At 34.3% G+C, this 26052-nt stretch overlaps 2 protein-coding genes and 1 long non-coding RNA gene across 3 annotated transcripts; all 3 read right to left on the bottom strand.

Moving 5' to 3' along the window:
- Nucleotides 1-122: 122 nt before the first annotated feature.
- LOC148765416 (uncharacterized) lies at nt 123-25327 on the bottom strand. Its single transcript, XR_016029670.1, has 3 exons — nt 25245-25327; nt 15803-15922; nt 123-143 (listed from the first exon to the last, which is right to left on the bottom strand). It is a non-coding gene; the product is annotated as an uncharacterized LOC148765416 (long non-coding RNA).
- LOC148765418 (NAC domain-containing protein 68-like) lies at nt 150-1338 on the bottom strand. Its single transcript, XM_088813989.1, has 4 exons — nt 1191-1338; nt 454-761; nt 259-339; nt 150-191 (listed from the first exon to the last, which is right to left on the bottom strand). The coding sequence occupies exons 1-4, from the start codon at nt 1336-1338 to the stop codon at nt 150-152; spliced, it is 579 nt and encodes a 192-aa protein (XP_088670115.1).
- LOC148765417 (NAC domain-containing protein 68-like) lies at nt 15959-17246 on the bottom strand. Its single transcript, XM_088813983.1, has 4 exons — nt 17099-17246; nt 16362-16669; nt 16053-16247; nt 15959-15988 (listed from the first exon to the last, which is right to left on the bottom strand). Exons 1-4 carry the CDS (start codon nt 17244-17246, stop codon nt 15959-15961), a joined length of 681 nt encoding a protein of 226 aa, XP_088670109.1.
- Nucleotides 25328-26052: the final 725 nt, after the last annotated feature.

The following is a 26052-nucleotide window of genomic DNA, read 5'->3' as shown; positions in this document are numbered from 1 at the left end:
TTGTTGTTGTTGCGGCTGGAAACCTTCGTCTTGTTGTTGTTGCGGTTGGAAACCTTCGTCTTGTTGTTGTTGCGATTGGAAACCTTCGTCTTGTTGTTGTTGCGATTGGAAACCTTCGTCTAGTTGTTGTTGCGGTTGGAAACCTTCGTCTAGTTGTTGGACGAAACCGTCTTGGCCGTAGTATATGTCGTCTTCGGGGAAAAATTCGTCCACTAGTGGAAAAGAATTATATTGTTGTTGTTGTTGATAGTCCATAACATGTGTGTTGTTGTCGTCCAATTCAGCCTTGTTCGACTTTGTTTCTCTCTTGTGGATTCGGCATATCACCCAACTGTCCAACTGCAAATAATTAATCGGGAATAGATCGACAATCAGTAAATAGCTTCAATTATTTAAATTAAGAGAAAAAAAAAATTACGACTACGCTGAAAATAACCAAAATATAACACGTACCCTCATATCATTCTCATCTTCTAGGAGTTTTTCTGTTTTAGTAGTAGAGTCTGCAATAGGTAACTTGTACTCGTGCATAATCCAATTGGTCTTTCGTGAATATTTATGATCTCCTTCGTAATATACTAAAGTCATCTTGTAACCAATGATTTGTTTCGTCTGATCAAGGTGTATAGGCTTATCTGCTGCGGTGGCCTTCCAAAAGCCATTGCCAGCCGATCGATTAGGCCTCTTTCCGTTCTGATACTTCTTCTCCCGATACGTGAAAAAATACCATTCCTTTTGCCCGAGTCGAGAAGGATGTTCATCTGCATAAATAATAAATAATAATGTTAATTTTACATCCGGTGAGATACACCATTAAATTTATTTACACCATACAAATACAGATATACACATAATCACACAAATACATACGCATGCAAAGTATGTATAAGAATCTAACAGAGGATATTAAATTATTAATTAACAATACAAGAATCTAAGTTAGAATAAAACCCTAAAAAAAAGAGCCGGTATATTTATTTCACGTAGCATCACATGCATGTTCAAAAAGATTATTCAATCCTAAAAAGAACATATGTTCAAATCAATTATATATAATTAAAAACAGAAAAGAAAAAGTACCAATTAATTTGAACCCTAATATTAAAAAAACAGAAATCCAGGAATAATATACTAATATTTTCATGCATGATCAGATCAATAGTTAATTCAAATCAATTAAGAATATTTACCTGCTAGCGTCTGAGGATCGTTCTTGTAAAAATCGACGGTGTTTATTTCAGAAGGAGGGACAGGCTGTTCGTCGACCTTTGGCTTCAAGTAGTAAACGATGAGTTCTTCATCCTTAGGCTGGAAACGAATACCTGGTGGAAACTCCATTACTTTTCTTTGAATTTCTGATATATTTTTTTTTGGAGGGAGTAACATATACATACATATATATATATATATATACAATGTCATTACAATTCTTATGAGAGTTAAAAACATAGCGTACTTGTTCAGCGTTAATATAGAGTCCTAACTTCTTGAAACACACCTTTATCTTGAATTTTGATTACATAGTTTAGTTAATGATTTATTATTTATTTGGAAAATAAATACTTATCCAATTCTAATTATGAGTGAAGATAGATATTTTAAAATCACAATAATTAAATTTTTAATGGCTTTCAAATTAAGAAAATCAATTCTCTAAAATTATGAAATTGATCGAAACAAACACTATGAAATTGATCAAAAAAACATGCAAAATGAGTTGACTAAAAAAACAATAATATTAATAATGAAAAAATTAAACAATTAATAATGTGAAACTAATAGAATCTCAATTCATTATCTGTAACATAGACAAAACCAACTATAAACAAAAACCAAAACTATTGATTACATCGATACTGTTGGTGACAAGTGCTCCGGATTGAAAATGTGCTCCGGATCGAAAACGTCGTCGCTTTTCATGGATTTCAATTTTTTCGGAGTCAGCGTCGAAGGATCCTCGTCGGATTTCATTTTGCTCGGTTTCTTCGTAGGAGGATCCTGAGGAAGTTTCTTATAAATCCGACACAAAACACAATCATCCAACTACAAATAAATAAATTAAAACACATCAATTATTTGATTAATATCTTTTCAATTGAGAAAAAAATAGCACAATAGCAAATAAGTAAATCAGAACAAATCATTATTTGATTGATCTCTTTTCAATTAAAAAGGAAGACAGTAAATCATAAATCACACACGTGCATGTCATAAATTATAAATCACACACCTGCATGTCATAAACTATAACTCACACACTTGAGTCTATTATTCAAAATTCCGCGGGTTTTTGCGTCAGTTAAACACGCACTGCACATATGGACGCCGAAACCAAAGACTCGCTCATGTTACGTCATGGTTCGAGCAGCGGTAGTTTGTCATATCTTTCGAGAAATATAGATCTCAAGGTGTAAGGTGGTTTACGAAGGCGGACTTATGACGGCGGTTGATATATATATGCCGACGTGTGCTTCATAATGTACAATACTTGGGTATCGTTCACAGCCCTCGCCAAATGTCCACGTAGTCGCAACTCCTGCAGCTGGCGGCCGTAGGAATTTGCGGGCAACAAGTAGTGGTTAGGCGTGGCACATGGCATAAATGGGAGCTTCCTAATGTGGGAATATACAAACTTAATACACATGGGTCGGCTAAAGACGAGATGTGCACGGGTGCGCAGGGGCGGACCCATGGGGGTTTTGTTGGGGGCTGAAATATAGGGGTAATTTAAGAGAGGAATTTTTTTATTGTTTTTGGGGACTAAAGTGTACAAAATTAAAAGTTTGGGGGGCAAAAATTAAAAGTTTGGGAGGGCGAAAATGCATTAACTAATACATAGATACCAAAAAGGAAAAAAAACAGCTTAAAAAAATCTTGGGGGGGGGGGGGGGGGGGGGGGGGCGGGGGCCACCCCAGCCATAAGCATGGGTACGCCCCTGCCGGTGGGGGCATCATTCGCAATTCAGAAGGTTGTATTATTTCAAGCTTTTCGACTTTCTTTGGAAGATGAACGAATAATTTCGCTGATTTTTTTGCTGTGGCCGTGGGTCTTCGCCTGTGTCATTCGCTAGGGATTGGCTTGGTTGTAGTACTTGAGACAGACTCTTTTCTAGCGGTCAACACGATTAAGAGTTGCTTGGGAGTTGGAGTAAGTGTATCGGATTTGTATGCAAGAGTTTCGGCCATCACATAAGATAACACATGTGTTTCGCCAAAAGAATATGGTAGCAGACCGTTTAGCCAATTGGGCATATACGCATAAATTCTATCAAGAGTTCTTCTCCGCGTCCAATATGCCGCAAGAAGTGAAGGCTGTATTTTATACATTAGTGATAAGCTCGATATTGCGAATTTTCGTAAATGAGTCACACACGGTTACACCTAAGGACGTGTTGGGAATCGGACACGTGTACGCAGCGGAAAACAAAAATTTTATGCGATTTAAACAAATTTAAAACACATAAACACATGCCCGATAATTGAAAACAATAAATTGCGTACCTTTGCGCTTCCAGCGAAATTAAAAACAACATACATGCTTAATTACTTAATCGAAATTAAATCAACTAGCATGCTCGCGTTTAAATCAAATAATCATGTTCGCAGTAAATAAACAATTTCATGTAGTCACATAAAATCATACAATTATCTTACTAATACGAACATGCATATATTAATTTAAACGTAACCGAATCTAACGACGATGGATTCGAAAGTTTACCTCTTGAAACGTGAGGTAGGCGCACTAAGCAAAGCTAGATTGCCACGGAAACCAATCCGTGCAATTCGGGGCAGCAGTGGCGAAACGGCAGCAGCGGCTAGGCGAGCTACGGCGGCGCGTGTGGCTCACGCGTTGTCTTCGGATGGCGCGTGGGATTGCGTGCGGCGTCGGCTCGTGTGCTGCTCCTCGATTCTTCGATCTTCGATATTCGATCTTCCTCCTCTCGGATTTCACCTCGTATACTTCGATCTACTAAATACGCGGCACTAGACACGTAATAGTTAGAAAAACGGAAGAATAGAAAGAAGGAAAGAATTACCAATGTCGATCTTCCTCCTCTCGGAATATTTTTTTTTTTTGAATTTTTTTTCTTAGAAAAAAAATATTTTAATTAATATTACTGTCTTGGCTACTAAATTACTGTCTCAGACAGTAATATTACTGTTTGGGACAGTAATATTATGAATATTATTTTTCCGAACAGTAATATTATTAATATTATTGTCTAAGACAGTTAAATTACTTTTGAGACAGTAATTTAGCATCCAAGGCAGTAATATTAATTAAAATAATTTTTTTTAAGAAAAAAAATTAAAAAAAAAAGAAGACAATTAACAGTTAAATTACTGTCTCCGACAGTTAAATAACTGCTGGAGACAGTAATTTAGCAACGAATACAGTAATATTAATTAAAAATATTTTTTTTAAGAATAAAAAATTCAATTAACCGTTAAATTACAATCTCCGACAGTTCAATAACTGCTGGAGACAGTAATTTAGCAACGAATACAGTAATATTAATTAAAATATTTTTGAAGAAAAAAAAAAGTAAATTAAGAGTTAAATTACTGTCTCCGAACTGTCGGAGACAATTATTTAGCAGCCAAGACAGTAATATTAATTAAAAATTTTTTTTTAAGAAAAAACAAAATTATAAAAAAATAGTCAACGCCGGAGACCCGGCGGTCAACGGCAGTTGACCGGCCGGAAAAAAATTTCAGGAAAAAAATAAAAAAGAAGTCAACGCCAGAGACCGGCGGTCTCCGGCGGTCAACGCCGGTCAACGGCGGCGGCCGGCGGTTTCCGGTGGTGGTGGGTCAAAATTGAAATTATGGTTAAAATTGGTTAATTGATGAAATTGGGCTAAATTGGGGTGTAAATCATGAAATTGGAGTTGAATTGGGTTTCAATGAATTGGGGGTAATTTTGGTATATATAAAAGGATTTTCCTTATTTCAAATAAGTTTGAATGAGCTGGATTTATTTGAAAGACAAAAAAGTTGGATGTCCCTCTTTTAATTAAGTGCCCTTGTCATGGGCCTATTTGCCATTACCCCTAAATTTAATACATAGATACGCATGGCTTTAACAGTTCAAAATTTAAACATATAGGGATAATTAGCAAGAACCCCTCATCTAGGAAAATGAGTTAAGGAAACACCCCCTCCCAAATATAATTAGAGAAAATCCCTTACCTAATATTATATCCAAATATTATTTAATAATTCCCAAAACATCCTTATTAATATTAAATCTCTTCAAAACCCTAACCCATTGCCGTTCTCTCTTCTTTTTTTTTTTCTCGTCTTCTCTCTTTTGCCGTTCTCTCTTCTTCTTTTCTCGTCTTCTCTCTTCTCTTCTCGACTGAAATTCGGAAGAAAAGCAAGACATCGACCGATGGTGGTGGTGGCGGTGGAGAGTGTTTGTCACCGCCTCCCGCCGCCGCATGAAGGGTGGTGATGGATCTGTAGTTCGCGGCGGTGGTTTCCACCGACGACGTTGAAGATGGTGACTGGCCACGCTGTGGGTTGACGGTCATGAGGATGAGGCATGAGAAAATCACTGTTGCAATTGATGTTGGTGAAGGTATTTGCTTTTTATTTTTATTTTTTTTATTTTATTATTTTTTGATGTTGGTTTTGACAAATAACTTGAATCGTTTATGTTTTTTTTTTTGGACATTGAAATGTTAATTTGTGTTTTTTTGTATGAATTATTTAATTTATTTATTTTATTCTTGTTATGCATTGGTTGAATAGTGTATTGTGGCAGCGGTGTGGTGACGATGGAGAGGCAAATTTAGGGTTTTTTGGTGGATTGGGCGCATAACGGCGTGTGTAGAGAATTTCGCGCATGCTGAAACCTTAATCGACTACGTACATATTCATAGTCGATTAAACTAATCGACTATGTTCTGGTAGTCGATTAAGGTGGATCGACTCAATTTTTTTTTTAGTTTTTTTGGATTTTTCGTTTATTGATTTCAATTGTATAAATCCATTATAATGTTTGTATATTTTTTGTTTTTGTAATATATAGGTGATTTTGCATTTTTTCGCAGTTGTGATTTGTTATTTTAGTAGCAGATTCTTAATCGACTATGCTCTGGTAGTCGATTAAGGTTGATCGACTCCAATCTTCTTCTTTTTTATTGATTCCAATTTTATAAATCAATTATAATTTTCTTATATTTTTGTTTTTTTCTAAAATATAGTTGATTTTGCATTTTTTTGCAATTTTGATTTGTTATTTTTAGTAGCAGACTTTTGATCGACTATACTTCATCATAGTTTACTGATATAGAAAAAAATTAAAAAACACAAAAAAAAAATTAAGAATTTCCCTAATCGACTATGAGGCTAATCGATTATGCTCGATAGTCGATTAAGAAAACTGGTACAGAAAAGAAGGAAAAAAAAACGGAAAAATGGAAAAAAAAAATAAAAAAAATTCATGTATATGAAAAAATTACTCCCAACCCTTTATATCCAATTCTTAATTGTAACCCCAATTTAATCAATTTTGACCACAAAAATCCAATTTTGAATTTTCTTTTTCAATTTTTTTTATAAAAAAGTTTTTGCCGCCGAATTCCGGCGTTGAATCTTTTTATTATTATTTTTTTACATTCGCCGCTATACGTTGACCGTAATTGTGCTGTCATTAAAGGTAATTATATTGTCACTGACAGTAAATTAACGTAATTATACTATCACAGGCAGTACATTAACGTAATTGTACTGCCGTTGACAATATATTTATGTAATTGTACTGCCGTTGACAGTAAATTAACGTAATATTATTATTTTTTTTTTGTTATTTTTTTATGATTTGTTGACAAGTCAACTTATATTACTGTCGTTGACAGTAAAATAACTGTAAACACAATAATATTACTGTCAACCATATCAATATTATTATTTTTTTTGGTTTTTTTTGGTTTTTTTTTTGTTTTGTTTGAATTCGTCACGGGGTAACGTAATAATATTAATGTCTATTATTGTAATATTACTGTAAACACAATAATATTACTGTGGTTGACGGTAATTTTACTGTTTTTATAATAATATTACTGTCAACCACATAAATATTATTATTTTGTTTCGGTTTTTTTGTTTTGTTTGAGTTATTCACGGAGTAACATAATAATAATATTACTGTCAATTATTGTAATATTACTGTAGTTGACAGTAATATTACTGTTGTTATAGTAATATTATTGTCACTCACATTAATATTAATTCTTTTGATTTTTTATTATGTTTACATTTGTTGAATGGTCAACATAGTAATATTACTTAATGTATTACACAATAATAATGAGTTTTGTTGTGTTAATATTACTGTGCTAGAGATTAATATAACAATATTACTTATTGTGTTAAACTGTAGCATAGTTAATTTTACTGTGTTTAACAGTAATATAGTTAATATTACTGTCAATCACAGCAATATTGCTGATTAAACGAGGAAAAAAAGATGTTACAGAAAGAAAGAAGAAAAAAAAAGATTCAAAAAAAGTCAACGCCAGAAACTGATGGCAGAAAAATTAGGAAGAAAAAAAAAATCAACACCGGAAACCGGAAAAAAAAAGTCAACGCCGGAGACCGACGGCGACGGACGAAATTGTCCATAAAAATGTGTTTTGGGTCAAAATTGAATAATTTGTGAAATTTAGGGTCAAATTGAGGTTAAATTAAATTAAATGATAAAATTGGAGCATATTAAAGTCTAAGGGGCTATTTTAGTCTTTTACAAAAATCTGGACTATGTGTGGATTTTTTTGTAGAAGAGTTTATTCTCTGGATCTCTTTATGAATAAGTACCCATTGATGGACTTATTTGTAAAGAGCCCATATATATTCCCTGGATAATCCACAATTTGATTTAACTTGCGGCTATATGCAAGACTAAATCCACTTGTGCAAGACCAAATTAAATTTTTCAATGTATAAATACTATAATACCCTTACTTGTTAAAAACATAGAAAATTCCAAATGTGCAATACCAAAAACTCAAAAACACAAAAAACCCTATCACAAAACCACAAGACCAACTCTCATCTTCTCCATTTTCCAAAACCCACAAAACATTTCTCCTTCCTCCTCCATAGACCCACAAAACCTAAACATTCAAAATCATCAAAACTCAACAAATCTTACAAAGATGGCAAGTATGGAGTCAGAAGACATCAAAATAGAAGATTCTACGGTGGAAGAACCCAAGAAAGTATGCATTTATGTGTTTTTTAGTTAGAATATCGTTTTTCCAAAAACAATCCCGCGCAGACACGGTCGACATGTACAAGTCGAATTTTATAGGTAAAAATCGACATTGAGATGTTGATTTTGGAGTAAAAAATCGACACCTTAATGTCGAAATTTAACTGTTAGCAAATTAGTCGAAATATACTAAATTTCGACATTAAGGTGTCGAATTTATGGACATATATTCGACACATTAATGTCGAAATTAGTTGTTTCATATTTTTTTTGACTTTCTATTTTCCAATTACTTTTTATTTCAATATTCATTTATTTTTATATCAAAAGGCGAATGCGAAGACACAATTTATTGTCAAAATTCATCCGATGTTTCAAATATATGTACAAGACATCAAAAATATCGCATCAAGAGCGGTGGTCGGCGGCGGAGCTTGGGCATAGGGTAGGGTTTCACGGGGGGGGGGGGGGGGGGGGGGGGGGGGGGGGGCGGGGGCTGGGTTTGTTTAATTTTACTTTTTCTTTGTTTTCTTATTTTTGTTTTTTTTCATTATTTGTTATTTGGTCTTGCATGAGCAAACAAAATTCAGTTTAATTCATGGGTATATTTGCCATTTCATCATAATAAAATGGAATTATTTAGAATCTTTATTTAATTTGGTCTTGCACAAGTGGAATTAGTATTGCATATAGCCGCAACCTTTGATTTATCCATTAAAAAGAGTGTGAGACTACAATTTTGAAGATGCATAGATAATGTAATTAACTAGACAAAATTCTGTAATAAGCTCGCTAGATATCAGGACTCCTCGTCATTCACTTCTTCAACTGCTTGTGGTAATGATTTTTGCTGATCGTCACATTGTTGTTGTTGCTGCTGAAAAACTTTGTATTGCTGTTGCTGCTGAAAGAGCTTTGATGGAGCTGGTGAAGCTAGAAAGAATCATTCAAAATAATCGCCGTGTTATTGTGGTTGAAAAAACTTTGTCTTGTTGTTGTAGCTGAAAGTGCTCAAGTGAAGGTAGAAAGAGTGGATCATGAAAATCGTCGTGTTGTTGTTGTGGTTGAAAACCTCCGCCTTGTTGTTGTGGTTGGAAGAAACCGTTTTATTGTTGTGGTTGAAAACCTTCGTCTTGTTGTCGTGGTTGGAAGAAACCGTCTTGTTGTTGCTGGTAATGCATTTGTTATGGTGGTTGCAAATCATACTGGTTGTCGTAGTATAGGTCGTCTTCCGAGAAAAAAACTGTCTACTAGTGGAAAAGGATTATATTGTTGTCGTTGTTCTTGCTATTGATAATCCATCTGTCGTTGTTGCTGCAAAGCTTGAGAAAATTATTCGATCGAAAAATAGTTATTTCCAACTACTTGTTGAAAGGCGTAATACTGTTGTTATAGCAGCTGCTGCTGGTGGTGTTGCTGTTACTGATGGTGCTGCTAGTGGTGGTGCTGGTGGTGTGGTTGGTGATTTTGTCGTTCATCCATTTCTTGTGGTGGTAATAATATCGACAACATATACCTAATAAACCTGTAAGTGTGTGAGGATTATGGTGGTAAATTAAGACTTATTCCATCAAATGGGATTGGTCATTTCTAGTCTTTATGTGAAAATACTCAACAATAATGAGATCGTTTAAGATGGCAGAAAATGGATCAAAATACAATTTTCATGTCTTTCATTATAAAACTTAAAATTCCTAAATAATTATATGAAATAGTTACTTCTAATTATATTAATACTACTCATATTCAGTGATGGCTGGAGATTGTAGTGATCTTGGTACTCAGAATAACTTTCTAGATTTTTGCAGCAATATTCAGTAAAATTTTACAAGATATTTAGAATATGAAAGTTTCTAGAAATTTATTTAGTTCTTCATAGCGGTGTGTGTGGTCCTACATCCGCGGGTTCTCGCAAAATCCGCCCTCGTCCCGTCTACTAACGGTTCTTGATTTTAAGTAATCAAACTTATGTGTCTTCGACGGGTTTAGGACCCAATCCTCGCGAGTCGATGGCGGGTTTATAGTAGGACCCAATCCTCGCGGGTCGAAACTCATCATAATTAAACATATTATTTTTTTAATAGTTTATATGTTTTACGAGAAACTATTTAAAAATTACAATGAATGACAAAGCATAAAACCTTAAATTGAAACCAACGTAAATAACATCAAAGATAAATGTCAAGAGTAAATTAAAATTAATACATTAAAAAAAAGAGTAGCTAAATTCAAAGTTTCATAAGACAAGATTTGAAATAAAATATATAACTATAGACAAAATGAGACGATGTCGTCATTATAGATATAAGTTTTGACATGTAAGAAATACTTTATTCATGTATTATATATTATTAATTAATTATACTACATAATATAAACAAAGCGATGTCGTCATGATAGATTTAAGTTTTGATATGTGAGAAATAATTTATTCATGTATTTTATATTATTAATTTATTATACTGCACAATATAAACAAAACGACGTCTTTTTGTATGGCAGGACGGGACGAGTTTCACGGGTATTAAAAGAATGTGAACCCGTCTTAAACCCAAACCCGCGGAACTTCTCTGTTTCAGGACCGAATCCTATTGATGGATCTATTCTCCCGGTTCTATCAGCATGGTTTTTACGATGTCGAACGGGTTCAACGGGTTAATGGGTCTGACTTGCTCACCCCTAATTCTTCGCAAGCTTCATACACTACCCTAGGGTCTAGCTAAGTGTTGGTGGTAATATCTACACGCAAGTGCACGTATCGTACAAGTAATAAAGTGGATTTTTAAGTCCAAATATCGATCCCACAGAGAATACTTAATTATCTAATCCTAGACGCTAAATTCTACCAATTATTATCAAGTCCACCCTACACAGTCGACTTTAGAGAAAATTAACTAAATTAAATTAAACTAATTAAGCAAATTAAAAAGGCAAAAACAAGAAATCAACTTAAACACGAAGATTAATCAAAGTAGAAACCCTATGTGATTATTACTCCCCCAATTCTTTGAATTATGCAAGTAATTAACCCGAATTATTAACCTGAGATGCTAAAATAATCATAACCCACTTCCGCGTGTATTACGATTCTAATACTCTAGATTCAATTACTATATTCCTATGCAATTAATTCTAGAACACAACATTAAGCACAAATCTCAATAATGGCTACCTAAGAGATTAACTATATTCCTATGTTAATACCACAAATGCTCTTCTACCACAGTTCTAATTATTAACCCGATCTTCCGATTCATGCGATTAACAATAACATAAAAGCGCATAAAGTGGCCAGTTTCATGAACTTAATAAACCAAGTAGAAGAAATAATCCGGAATTAAAACTTGCATAAAATCATAAAAAAAGGTTCATAAATCCCACATAGGGTTCCAAATAAAATCCTAGAAATAAAGACTTAGCTACTCGTGATTCTTATGATAAAGAAAATAAAATAAATAAATTAAATAAGAAAAACTATGCTTGAGTCTTCGTTGATCTTCGTTCCTCGCGTTTGTGGTGTCAAATTTCGTGTTTATGGTGTAGAGACTTGTTGGTTTTATAGGCTTTTCTTGATAAGGAAGTAGTGGAAACCTAATAGGAATCAATTTCGGCCACTTTCCCCCATCAGGACTTGTTCTTCGATTTTCGCCATGTTGGAGTCCGAATTTTGGAATATTGTGTAAATAAGAATTGTAGCCCTTGAAATTAGCTTTCCAATGCCGCCAAAATCAGCTGATTTGGAGTTCTTATGAGAGAGATATGCGCGAAATGGTGTAGGGGTGAGCAAAAAAACCGAAAAACCGAACCGAAAAACCGAATCGAAAAACCGAAAAACCTAGCCGTTTTAAACCGTTCCGAATAGCAAACCGCATGTACGGTTTTTTATTTTTGAAATACCGAATTATTCGGTTCGGTATGGTGGGAAGGTAAATAACCGAATCGAAAAACCGAACCGAACCGAAACTATAAAATGACTTCATTTTATATAATATATGTATTATTTTACCCTAATATTTATTTTCTATCTTTCAATTACTTATCTCATTCTAAGCATTTGTTCATAAATTGAGACATTGTATTTTATTAATTTAGTATGTAAAAATTTACTTGAGTTCATGGTTTTAATAATGTGGTAGATGAAAGTAGGAAAAAAAAAATGAAGCATAATACATCATCTAAATTACGTTAAGTCCTATGAAATTAAAGATTTTATATTTTCATTGCATTAGTAAGTTGTGAAAGTAAGTGTAATTGTATTCTTTTGTTTGCACAACTTGAGTATATATTGACACTTGAACCGAAAAATAACCGAAATCGAACCGAAAAAAACCGAAACCGAACCGAAACCGAAAGAAACCGAACCGATAAAAAACAGACATACACGGTTTTTTATTTTACAAAAACCGATATATTCGGTTCGGTTTTTGGCTAAAACCGAACCGAACCGACCCGTGCACACCCCTAAAATGGTGGACACTGCCAAAGTTGTGGCGAGATTCCTTCTTCCAATATGATTTATTTCCTTATTTGCAACTTTTTCCTTCCTTTTTGATCTATTTTCCTTCATGGACACCTAATTCTTTTTTTTCACCTATAAAACACAAAATCAATCAATTAAAGCACAAATATAATTAAATCTAAACAAAAGATCCACGTAAAGTAAGCGTATTAATCGTAAAATCTAAACTCAACACTAAGTTTGAATAATTGTACGAAAATGAGCAAGGGGAAACTCCAAGTGTTGGATCATGTGCAACATCAGATTCATAACCGGACAAATTAAAGGTGCAAAACATTCACTCATAACGTGGGTTAATTCTAGTCGGACTTACTATCCATTCTTGTTGGAAAATATGAAAAAGCTGTTGCTCAACTATATTTTACGAAGAGCGTTTCAACCAATATTGCAATAATCAATATACATCATCATATCCATTCAATGAATATTGGTATGACAGTAAAGCAGAAACATACCCCTTAGAGCATCAATTTAGTGGAACGTCGATTAAAAGCGGCATACGAGTCCGATGGAAACCCCTGGTGTCTCATGAGTACAAAATCAATGTGAGTTTTTTTGCAAAAAACACCCATGTGTAGTCTTCAATTGTCGAAAATTGTCGGACAGACTCATATTTACTCTTACGCAAACGGGCACTTCTCATCCAAAGAGTATTACAATTATCGGCGGAACATCGGACGTGGAGAAGAATGGGCCTGCCGGATATGGCTCAACTATGTTCCGCCCAAAACTAGCGGGGCTTTATGTAGAAAATTATGCACCATGCTATCCCGGTTGATCTTCGTATAGCAGCTAGGGGAATCCCGATTGTGTCAAGATGTGTATAAAAAAGCTGCCGAAACCGAAGACTTGCTCGTGTTACGTCATGGTTCGAGCAGCGGTAGTTTGTCATATCCTTCGAGAAATATGGATCGCAACACGAAGGCGGAGTTATGACGGCGGCTGATATATGCCGACGTGTGCTCCATAATGTACAATACTTGGGTATCGTTCACAGCCCTCGCTAAATGTCCACGAAGTCGCAACTCCTGCAGCTGGCGGCCGTAGGAATTTGCGGACAACAACCAGTGGTAAGGCGTGGCGCATCGCATAAATGGGAGTCTCTTGATGTGGGAACAAACAAACTTAATACGACGAGTCCGCTAAAGACGAGATGTGCACGAGTACTAGGGGCATCATTCGCAATTCAGAAGGTTGACTTAATTGAAATGACATGTTTACTCCTAATTAAAAAATAAAGCAAAAAATATATAAAATACTTAAAAATGCGTCAGCATCATCTTCTTCATCACGTATGCAAGTCAACAAGTCGAATTTGGGTGAAGGCCAGATAGTTGGACCGGCATCGGAAAACCGGACCGGCGGAGATGTGGAGAACTGGCTCGAGGGAGGATGATTTGGTCGGGATTTGAATTGGAATCGGAAGACGACATTCTGATGGATGAGGAGAACCGGAGAGGGAAACATATATGGGGGATCAACGGTGGTTTGTGGAGGAGATCGGCGGAGACGAGCGCCGGTTCTCAAACCCAACATTGTTTATCTAAATCAAGTGGATGTGGCATGTGGGTCATTGTTACTCATAAATAAATTAGATTATTCATTTTTAAAACATTTTTTTAACTACTAGCTTGCCGCTGTTGGAGGCAGATCTGAAAGATGTGGTGGTGGTGGGGTGGTGAGAAGCGGTGGAGATGTTTTTGGGATTTTTTTTGGTTAGCAATTCAGTCCCCGACTTCGGAGAAGAGGGCTTTTCTGAAACTTCATGGGACTGAATTGAAAAAATTGAAATTTTATTTAGGGCTTATTTTTAAAATTTATAATGAATAGGGTATTTGGGTCTTTTCACATCAAAAAGTCGAGCCCCAGTCGTATATTTGGCGAGTGCATCACACGATCAGCTCGTATGGGCCTTTTGTAACACAAGGGGTATGTGCTAAATGTTTTAACATAGGGTTTTTTTTAGCCATTAAACATTACACAGAGGTGCCGGATGCGGATGCTAAAACCTCTATGTCTTTTGATCTGAAAAGTCAAAAATATCCTTCAAATAAAAATTATAAAAAACTTCGATTTTTTCCCGAAAAATACAACCTATAAATAATATATACTCTAAATACTTATTTTAAGTTTTTATTTTTTTCCGAAACATTAATTTGATTTAAGTTTTGTTTTAGGATTTTGACATATTATATTGTTGTTAGAAGTTTTATTGGATATTTGGTTTATTTTTATTTATTTATTTTTAACTAAAATTTAGCATTTATTAGTTTTACTTTTATTGACCTTGATGTTCTTATTTTTGATAAATTATGGAAATTTCCGTTATGCTTTGAAATTTTAAAATTTATGTGATTTCCGAAAAAAAAATCAAAATCCCAAAAATTTCGGGTTTTTTGGAATTAGAATGAATTTTAAAATTCCGAAAATTTTTAATCAAAATTTGAATTAATTTTGTACTTCCGAATTTTTTTCGAAATTTTTCGAAATTGCTATTTCTGATCCAATCCACCCGACTTTTACCCCTAGCTAGCGCAATTACATCAAAGAACAAAATTAATATCTCTTAATTATTGTTTGCCCCTCATTAATTTGGTGGCCTACATATGGAGCCAGAGATCGTGAAATCACTTGACCCAAGTTTGAATGCACATTAAAAAAAATTATTAAGATATAACTACTAATTAATCTTTAATAATAAATAAATAGTATAACAAATAAGTAATAACCAATATTGCTGCATGTCAATTCCCATTTCAAATTATTTTTCAAAGTTGTGCATGTTATAAAAATATAACTTTCAAAGTTGTGCATGTTATAAAAATATAACAGTGGTCCGTGTTTGAAATTTTACCTTATCAGAAATATCAACATTGATATCTATTTGTTTTACTGAGGACATATGTGTATGAAACAATTGGCTTTATCCATTAAAAAAAAATGCGTCACTTTACAATTTTGAAGATGCATATATAATTTAATTAACTAGACAAAATTTTGTAATAAGCTAGCTATATATTCGGACTCCTCGTCTTGTTGTGGTTGGAAGAAACAGAAACCTTCGTCTTGTTGTTGTTGCGGTTGGAAGAAACCGCCTTGTTGTTGTTGCGGTTGGAAACCTTCGTCTTGTTGTTGTTGCGGTTGGAAACCTTCGTCTTGTTGTTGTTGCGATTGGAAACCTTCGTCTTGTTGTTGTTGCGATTGGAAACCTTCGTCTAGTTGTTGTTGCGGTTGGAAACCTTCGTCTAGTTGTTGGACGAAACCGTCTTGGCCGTAGTATATGTCGTCTTCGGGGAAAAATTCGTCCACTAGTGGAAAAGAATTATATTGTTGTTGTTGTTGATAGTCCATCTGTTGCTGCAGCTGCTGATGGTGGTGCTGGGGTTGTCGTTCATCCATTTCTTGTGGTGGTGGTAACGCAACATGTGTGTTGTTGTCGTCCAATTCAGCCTTGTTCGACTTTGTTTCTCTCTTGTGGATTCGGCATATCACCCAACTGTCCAACTGCAAATAATTAATCGGGAATAGATCGACAATCAGTAAATAGCTTCAATTATTTAAATTAAGAGAAAAAAAAAATTACGACTACGCTGAAAATAACCAAAATATAACACGTACCCTCATATCATTCTCATCTTCTAGGAGTTTTTCTGTTTTAGTAGTAGAGTCTGCAATAGGTAACTTGTACTCGTGCATAATCCAATTGGTCTTTCGTGAATATTTATGATCTCCTTCGTAATATACTAAAGTCATCTTGTAACCAATGATTTGTTTCGTCTGATCAAGGTGTATAGGCTTATCTGCTGCGGTGGCCTTCCAAAAGCCATTGCCAGCCGATCGATTAGGCCTCTTTCCGTTCTGATACTTCTTCTCCCGATACGTGAAAAAATACCATTCCTTTTGCCCGAGTCGAGAAGGATGTTCATCTGCATAAATAATAAATAATAATGTTAATTTTACATCCGGTGAGATACACCATTAAATTTATTTACACCATACAAATACAGATATACACATAATCACACAAATACATACGCATGCAAAGTATGTATAAGAATCTAACAGAGGATATTAAATTATTAATTAACAATACAAGAATCTAAGTTAGAATAAAACCCTAAAAAAAAGAGCCGGTATATTTATTTCACGTAGCATCACATGCATGTTCAAAAAGATTATTCAATCCTAAAAAGAACATATGTTCAAATCAATTATATATAATTAAAAACAGAAAAGAAAAAGTACCAATTAATTTGAACCCTAATATTAAAAAAACAGAAATCCAGGAATAATATACTAATATTTTCATGCATGATCAGATCAATAGTTAATTCAAATCAATTAAGAATATTTACCTGCTAGCGTCTGAGGATCGTTCTTGTAAAAATCGACGGTGTTTATTTCAGAAGGAGGGACAGGCTGTTCGTCGACCTTTGGCTTCAAGTAGTAAACGATGAGTTCTTCATCCTTAGGCTGGAAACGAATACCTGGTGGAAACTCCATTACTTTTCTTTGAATTTCTGATATATTTTTTTTTGGAGGGAGTAACATATACATACATATATATATATATATATATACAATGTCATTACAATTCTTATGAGAGTTAAAAACATAGCGTACTTGTTCAGCGTTAATATAGAGTCCTAACTTCTTGAAACACACCTTTATCTTGAATTTTGATTACATAGTTTAGTTAATGATTTATTATTTATTTGGAAAATAAATACTTATCCAATTCTAATTATGAGTGAAGATAGATATTTTAAAATCACAATAATTAAATTTTTAATGGCTTTCAAATTAAGAAAATCAATTCTCTAAAATTATGAAATTGATCGAAACAAACACTATGAAATTGATCAAAAAAACATGCAAAATAAGTTGACTAAAAAAACAATAATATTAATAATGAAAAAATTAAACAATTAATAATGTGAAACTAATAGAATCTCAATTCATTATCTGTAACATAGACAAAACCAACTATAAACAAAAACCAAAACTATTGATTACATCGATACTGTTGGTGACAAGTGCTCCGGATTGAAAATGTGCTCCGGATCGAAAACGTCGTCGCTTTTCATGGATTTCAATTTTTTCGGAGTCAGCGTCGAAGGATCCTCGTCGGATTTCATTTTGCTCGGTTTCTTCGTCGGAGGATCCTGAGGAAGTTTCTTATAAATCCGACACAAAACACAATCATCCAACTACAAATAAATAAATTAAAACACATCAATTATTTGATTAATATCTTTTCAATTGAGAAAAAAATAGCACAATAGCAAATAAGTAAATCAGAACAAATCATTATTTGATTGATCTCTTTTCAATTAAAAAGGAAGACAGTAAATCATAAATCACACACGTGCATGTCATAAATTATAAATCACACACCTGCATGTCATAAACTATAACTCACACACTTGAGTCTATTATTCAAAATTCCGCGGGTTTTTGCGTCAGTTAAACACGCACTGCACATATGGACGCCGAAACCAAAGACTCGCTCATGTTACGTCATGGTTCGAGCAGCGGTAGTTTGTCATATCTTTCGAGAAATATAGATCTCAAGGTGTAAGGTGGTTTACGAAGGCGGACTTATGACGGCGGTTGATATATATATGCCGACGTGTGCTTCATAATGTACAATACTTGGGTATCGTTCACAGCCCTCGCCAAATGTCCACGTAGTCGCAACTCCTGCAGCTGGCGGCCGTAGGAATTTGCGGGCAACAAGTAGTGGTTAGGCGTGGCACATGGCATAAATGGGAGCTTCCTAATGTGGGAATATACAAACTTAATACACATGGGTCGGCTAAAGACGAGATGTGCACGGGTGCGCAGGGGCGGACCCATGGGGGTTTTGTTGGGGGCTGAAATATAGGGGTAATTTAAGAGAGGAATTTTTTTATTGTTTTTGGGGACTAAAGTGTACAAAATTAAAAGTTTGGGGGGCAAAAATTAAAAGTTTGGGAGGGCGAAAATGCATTAACTAATACATAGATACCAAAAAGGAAAAAAAACAGCTTAAAAAAATCTTGGGGGGGGGGGGGGGGGGGGGGGGGGGCGGGGGCCACCCCAGCCATAAGCATGGGTACGCCCCTGCCGGTGGGGGCATCATTCGCAATTCAGAAGGTTGTATTATTTCAAGCTTTTCGACTTTCTTTGGAAGATGAACGAATAATTTCGCTGATTTTTTTGCTGTGGCCGTGGGTCTTCGCCTGTGTCATTCGCTAGGGATTGGCTTGGTTGTAGTACTTGAGACAGACTCTTTTCTAGCGGTCAACACGATTAAGAGTTGCTTGGGAGTTGGAGTAAGTGTATCGGATTTGTATGCAAGAGTTTCGGCCATCACATAAGATAACACATGTGTTTCGCCAAAAGAATATGGTAGCAGACCGTTTAGCCAATTGGGCATATACGCATAAATTCTATCAAGAGTTCTTCTCCGCGTCCAATATGCCGCAAGAAGTGAAGGCTGTATTTTATACATTAGTGATAAGCTCGATATTGCGAATTTTCGTAAATGAGTCACACACGGTTACACCTAAGGACGTGTTGGGAATCGGACACGTGTACGCAGCGGAAAACAAAAATTTTATGCGATTTAAACAAATTTAAAACACATAAACACATGCCCGATAATTGAAAACAATAAATTGCGTACCTTTGCGCTTCCAGCGAAATTAAAAACAACATACATGCTTAATTACTTAATCGAAATTAAATCAACTAGCATGCTCGCGTTTAAATCAAATAATCATGTTCGCAGTAAATAAACAATTTCATGTAGTCACATAAAATCATACAATTATCTTACTAATACGAACATGCATATATTAATTTAAACGTAACCGAATCTAACGACGATGGATTCGAAAGTTTACCTCTTGAAACGTGAGGTAGGCGCACTAAGCAAAGCTAGATTGCCACGGAAACCAATCCGTGCAATTCGGGGCAGCAGTGGCGAAACGGCAGCAGCGGCTAGGCGAGCTACGGCGGCGCGTGTGGCTCACGCGTTGTCTTCGGATGGCGCGTGGGATTGCGTGCGGCGTCGGCTCGTGTGCTGCTCCTCGATTCTTCGATCTTCGATATTCGATCTTCCTCCTCTCGGATTTCACCTCGTATACTTCGATCTACTAAATACGCGGCACTAGACACGTAATAGTTAGAAAAACGGAAGAATAGAAAGAAGGAAAGAATTACCAATGTCGATCTTCCTCCTCTCGGAATATTTTTTTTTTTTGAATTTTTTTTCTTAGAAAAAAAATATTTTAATTAATATTACTGTCTTGGCTACTAAATTACTGTCTCAGACAGTAATATTACTGTTTGGGACAGTAATATTATGAATATTATTTTTCCGAACAGTAATATTATTAATATTATTGTCTAAGACAGTTAAATTACTTTTGAGACAGTAATTTAGCATCCAAGGCAGTAATATTAATTAAAATAATTTTTTTTAAGAAAAAAAATTAAAAAAAAAAGAAGACAATTAACAGTTAAATTACTGTCTCCGACAGTTAAATAACTGCTGGAGACAGTAATTTAGCAACGAATACAGTAATATTAATTAAAAATATTTTTTTTAAGAATAAAAAATTCAATTAACCGTTAAATTACAATCTCCGACAGTTCAATAACTGCTGGAGACAGTAATTTAGCAACGAATACAGTAATATTAATTAAAATATTTTTGAAGAAAAAAAAAAGTAAATTAAGAGTTAAATTACTGTCTCCGAACTGTCGGAGACAATTATTTAGCAGCCAAGACAGTAATATTAATTAAAAATTTTTTTTTAAGAAAAAACAAAATTATAAAAAAATAGTCAACGCCGGAGACCCGGCGGTCAACGGCAGTTGACCGGCCGGAAAAAAATTTCAGGAAAAAAATAAAAAAGAAGTCAACGCCAGAGACCGGCGGTCTCCGGCGGTCAACGCCGGTCAACGGCGGCGGCCGGCGGTTTCCGGTGGTGGTGGGTCAAAATTGAAATTATGGTTAAAATTGGTTAATTGATGAAATTGGGCTAAATTGGGGTGTAAATCATGAAATTGGAGTTGAATTGGGTTTCAATGAATTGGGGGTAATTTTGGTATATATAAAAGGATTTTCCTTATTTCAAATAAGTTTGAATGAGCTGGATTTATTTGAAAGACAAAAAAGTTGGATGTCCCTCTTTTAATTAAGTGCCCTTGTCATGGGCCTATTTGCCATTACCCCTAAATTTAATACATAGATACGCATGGCTTTAACAGTTCAAAATTTAAACATATAGGGATAATTAGCAAGAACCCCTCATCTAGGAAAATGAGTTAAGGAAACACCCCCTCCCAAATATAATTAGAGAAAATCCCTTACCTAATATTATATCCAAATATTATTTAATAATTCCCAAAACATCCTTATTAATATTAAATCTCTTCAAAACCCTAACCCATTGCCGTTCTCTCTTCTTTTTTTTTTTCTCGTCTTCTCTCTTTTGCCGTTCTCTCTTCTTCTTTTCTCGTCTTCTCTCTTCTCTTCTCGACTGAAATTCGGAAGAAAAGCAAGACATCGACCGATGGTGGTGGTGGCGGTGGAGAGTGTTTGTCACCGCCTCCCGCCGCCGCATGAAGGGTGGTGATGGATCTGTAGTTCGCGGCGGTGGTTTCCACCGACGACGTTGAAGATGGTGACTGGCCACGCTGTGGGTTGACGGTCATGAGGATGAGGCATGAGAAAATCACTGTTGCAATTGATGTTGGTGAAGGTATTTGCTTTTTATTTTTATTTTTTTTATTTTATTATTTTTTGATGTTGGTTTTGACAAATAACTTGAATCGTTTATGTTTTTTTTTTTGGACATTGAAATGTTAATTTGTGTTTTTTTGTATGAATTATTTAATTTATTTATTTTATTCTTGTTATGCATTGGTTGAATAGTGTATTGTGGCAGCGGTGTGGTGACGATGGAGAGGCAAATTTAGGGTTTTTTGGTGGATTGGGCGCATAACGGCGTGTGTAGAGAATTTCGCGCATGCTGAAACCTTAATCGACTACGTACATATTCATAGTCGATTAAACTAATCGACTATGTTCTGGTAGTCGATTAAGGTGGATCGACTCAATTTTTTTTTTAGTTTTTTTGGATTTTTCGTTTATTGATTTCAATTGTATAAATCCATTATAATGTTTGTATATTTTTTGTTTTTGTAATATATAGGTGATTTTGCATTTTTTCGCAGTTGTGATTTGTTATTTTAGTAGCAGATTCTTAATCGACTATGCTCTGGTAGTCGATTAAGGTTGATCGACTCCAATCTTCTTCTTTTTTATTGATTCCAATTTTATAAATCAATTATAATTTTCTTATATTTTTGTTTTTTTCTAAAATATAGTTGATTTTGCATTTTTTTGCAATTTTGATTTGTTATTTTTAGTAGCAGACTTTTGATCGACTATACTTCATCATAGTTTACTGATATAGAAAAAAATTAAAAAACACAAAAAAAAAATTAAGAATTTCCCTAATCGACTATGAGGCTAATCGATTATGCTCGATAGTCGATTAAGAAAACTGGTACAGAAAAGAAGGAAAAAAAAACGGAAAAATGGAAAAAAAAAATAAAAAAAATTCATGTATATGAAAAAATTACTCCCAACCCTTTATATCCAATTCTTAATTGTAACCCCAATTTAATCAATTTTGACCACAAAAATCCAATTTTGAATTTTCTTTTTCAATTTTTTTTATAAAAAAGTTTTTGCCGCCGAATTCCGGCGTTGAATCTTTTTATTATTATTTTTTTACATTCGCCGCTATACGTTGACCGTAATTGTGCTGTCATTAAAGGTAATTATATTGTCACTGACAGTAAATTAACGTAATTATACTATCACAGGCAGTACATTAACGTAATTGTACTGCCGTTGACAATATATTTATGTAATTGTACTGCCGTTGACAGTAAATTAACGTAATATTATTATTTTTTTTTTGTTATTTTTTTATGATTTGTTGACAAGTCAACTTATATTACTGTCGTTGACAGTAAAATAACTGTAAACACAATAATATTACTGTCAACCATATCAATATTATTATTTTTTTTGGTTTTTTTTTGGTTTTTTTTTTGTTTTGTTTGAATTCGTCACGGGGTAACGTAATAATATTAATGTCTATTATTGTAATATTACTGTAAACACAATAATATTACTGTGGTTGACGGTAATTTTACTGTTTTTATAATAATATTACTGTCAACCACATAAATATTATTATTTTGTTTCGGTTTTTTTGTTTTGTTTGAGTTATTCACGGAGTAACATAATAATAATATTACTGTCAATTATTGTAATATTACTGTAGTTGACAGTAATATTACTGTTGTTATAGTAATATTATTGTCACTCACATTAATATTAATTCTTTTGATTTTTTATTATGTTTACATTTGTTGAATGGTCAACATAGTAATATTACTTAATGTATTACACAATAATAATGAGTTTTGTTGTGTTAATATTACTGTGCTAGAGATTAATATAACAATATTACTTATTGTGTTAAACTGTAGCATAGTTAATTTTACTGTGTTTAACAGTAATATAGTTAATATTACTGTCAATCACAGCAATATTGCTGATTAAACGAGGAAAAAAAGATGTTACAGAAAGAAAGAAGAAAAAAAAAGATTCAAAAAAAGTCAACGCCAGAAACTGATGGCAGAAAAATTAGGAAGAAAAAAAAAATCAACACCGGAAACCGGAAAAAAAAAGTCAACGCCGGAGACCGACGGCGACGGACGAAATTGTCCATAAAAATGTGTTTTGGGTCAAAATTGAATAATTTGTGAAATTTAGGGTCAAATTGAGGTTAAATTAAATTAAATGATAAAATTGGAGCATATTAAAGTCTAAGGGGCTATTTTAGTCTTTTACAAAAATCTGGACTATGTGTGGATTTTTTTGTAGAAGAGTTTATTCTCTGGATCTCTTTATGAATAAGTACCCATTGATGGACTTATTTGTAAAGAGCCCATATATATTCCCTGGATAATCCACAATTTGATTTAACTTGCGGCTATATGCAAGACTAAATCCACTTGTGCAAGACCAAATTAAATTTTTCAATGTATAAATACTATAATACCCTTACTTGTTAAAAACATAGAAAATTCCAAATGTGCAATACCAAAAACTCAAAAACACAAAAAACCCTATCACAAAACCACAAGACCAACTCTCATCTTCTCCATTTTCCAAAACCCACAAAACATTTCTCCTTCCTCCTCCATAGACCCACAAAACCTAAACATTCAAAATCATCAAAACTCAACAAATCTTACAAAGATGGCAAGTATGGAGTCAGAAGACATCAAAATAGAAGATTCTACGGTGGAAGAACCCAAGAAAGTATGCATTTATGTGTTTTTTAGTTAGAATATCGTTTTTCCAAAAACAATCCCGCGCAGACACGGTCGACATGTACAAGTCGAATTTTATAGGTAAAAATCGACATTGAGATGTTGATTTTGGAGTAAAAAATCGACACCTTAATGTCGAAATTTAACTGTTAGCAAATTAGTCGAAATATACTAAATTTCGACATTAAGGTGTCGAATTTATGGACATATATTCGACACATTAATGTCGAAATTAGTTGTTTCATATTTTTTTTGACTTTCTATTTTCCAATTACTTTTTATTTCAATATTCATTTATTTTTATATCAAAAGGCGAATGCGAAGACACAATTTATTGTCAAAATTCATCCGATGTTTCAAATATATGTACAAGACATCAAAAATATCGCATCAAGAGCGGTGGTCGGCGGCGGAGCTTGGGCATAGGGTAGGGTTTCACGGGGGGGGGGGGGCGGGGGCTGGGTTTGTTTAATTTTACTTTTTCTTTGTTTTCTTATTTTTGTTTTTTTTTCATTATTTGTTATTTGGTCTTGCATGAGCAAACAAAATTCAGTTTAATTCATGGGTATATTTGCCATTTCATCATAATAAAATGGAATTATTTAGAATCTTTATTTAATTTGGTCTTGCACAAGTGGAATTAGTATTGCATATAGCCGCAACCTTTGATTTATCCATTAAAAAGAGTGTGAGACTACAATTTTGAAGATGCATAGATAATGTAATTAACTAGACAAAATTCTGTAATAAGCTCGCTAGATATCAGGACTCCTCGTCATTCACTTCTTCAACTGCTTGTGGTAATGATTTTTGCTGATCGTCACATTGTTGTTGTTGCTGCTGAAAAACTTTGTATTGCTGTTGCTGCTGAAAGAGCTTTGATGGAGCTGGTGAAGCTAGAAAGAATCATTCAAAATAATCGCCGTGTTATTGTGGTTGAAAAAACTTTGTCTTGTTGTTGTAGCTGAAAGTGCTCAAGTGAAGGTAGAAAGAGTGGATCATGAAAATCGTCGTGTTGTTGTTGTGGTTGAAAACCTCCGCCTTGTTGTTGTGGTTGGAAGAAACCGTTTTATTGTTGTGGTTGAAAACCTTCGTCTTGTTGTCGTGGTTGGAAGAAACCGTCTTGTTGTTGCTGGTAATGCATTTGTTATGGTGGTTGCAAATCATACTGGTTGTCGTAGTATAGGTCGTCTTCCGAGAAAAAAACTGTCTACTAGTGGAAAAGGATTATATTGTTGTCGTTGTTCTTGCTATTGATAATCCATCTGTCGTTGTTGCTGCAAAGCTTGAGAAAATTATTCGATCGAAAAATAGTTATTTCCAACTACTTGTTGAAAGGCGTAATACTGTTGTTATAGCAGCTGCTGCTGGTGGTGTTGCTGTTACTGATGGTGCTGCTAGTGGTGGTGCTGGTGGTGTGGTTGGTGATTTTGTCGTTCATCCATTTCTTGTGGTGGTAATAATATCGACAACATATACCTAATAAACCTGTAAGTGTGTGAGGATTATGGTGGTAAATTAAGACTTATTCCATCAAATGGGATTGGTCATTTCTAGTCTTTATGTGAAAATACTCAACAATAATGAGATCGTTTAAGATGGCAGAAAATGGATCAAAATACAATTTTCATGTCTTTCATTATAAAACTTAAAATTCCTAAATAATTATATGAAATAGTTACTTCTAATTATATTAATACTACTCATATTCAGTGATGGCTGGAGATTGTAGTGATCTTGGTACTCAGAATAACTTTCTAGATTTTTGCAGCAATATTCAGTAAAATTTTACAAGATATTTAGAATATGAAAGTTTCTAGAAATTTATTTAGTTCTTCATAGCGGTGTGTGTGGTCCTACATCCGCGGGTTCTCGCAAAATCCGCCCTCGTCCCGTC

The sequence above is a fragment of the Erythranthe guttata genome, chromosome 14, assembly GCF_056151865.1.
Source record: "Erythranthe guttata isolate IM_541 chromosome 14, IM_541, whole genome shotgun sequence".
Taxonomy (NCBI): Eukaryota; Viridiplantae; Streptophyta; class Magnoliopsida; order Lamiales; family Phrymaceae; genus Erythranthe; species Erythranthe guttata.
This window is presented reverse-complemented; position numbering and strand designations above follow the sequence as displayed.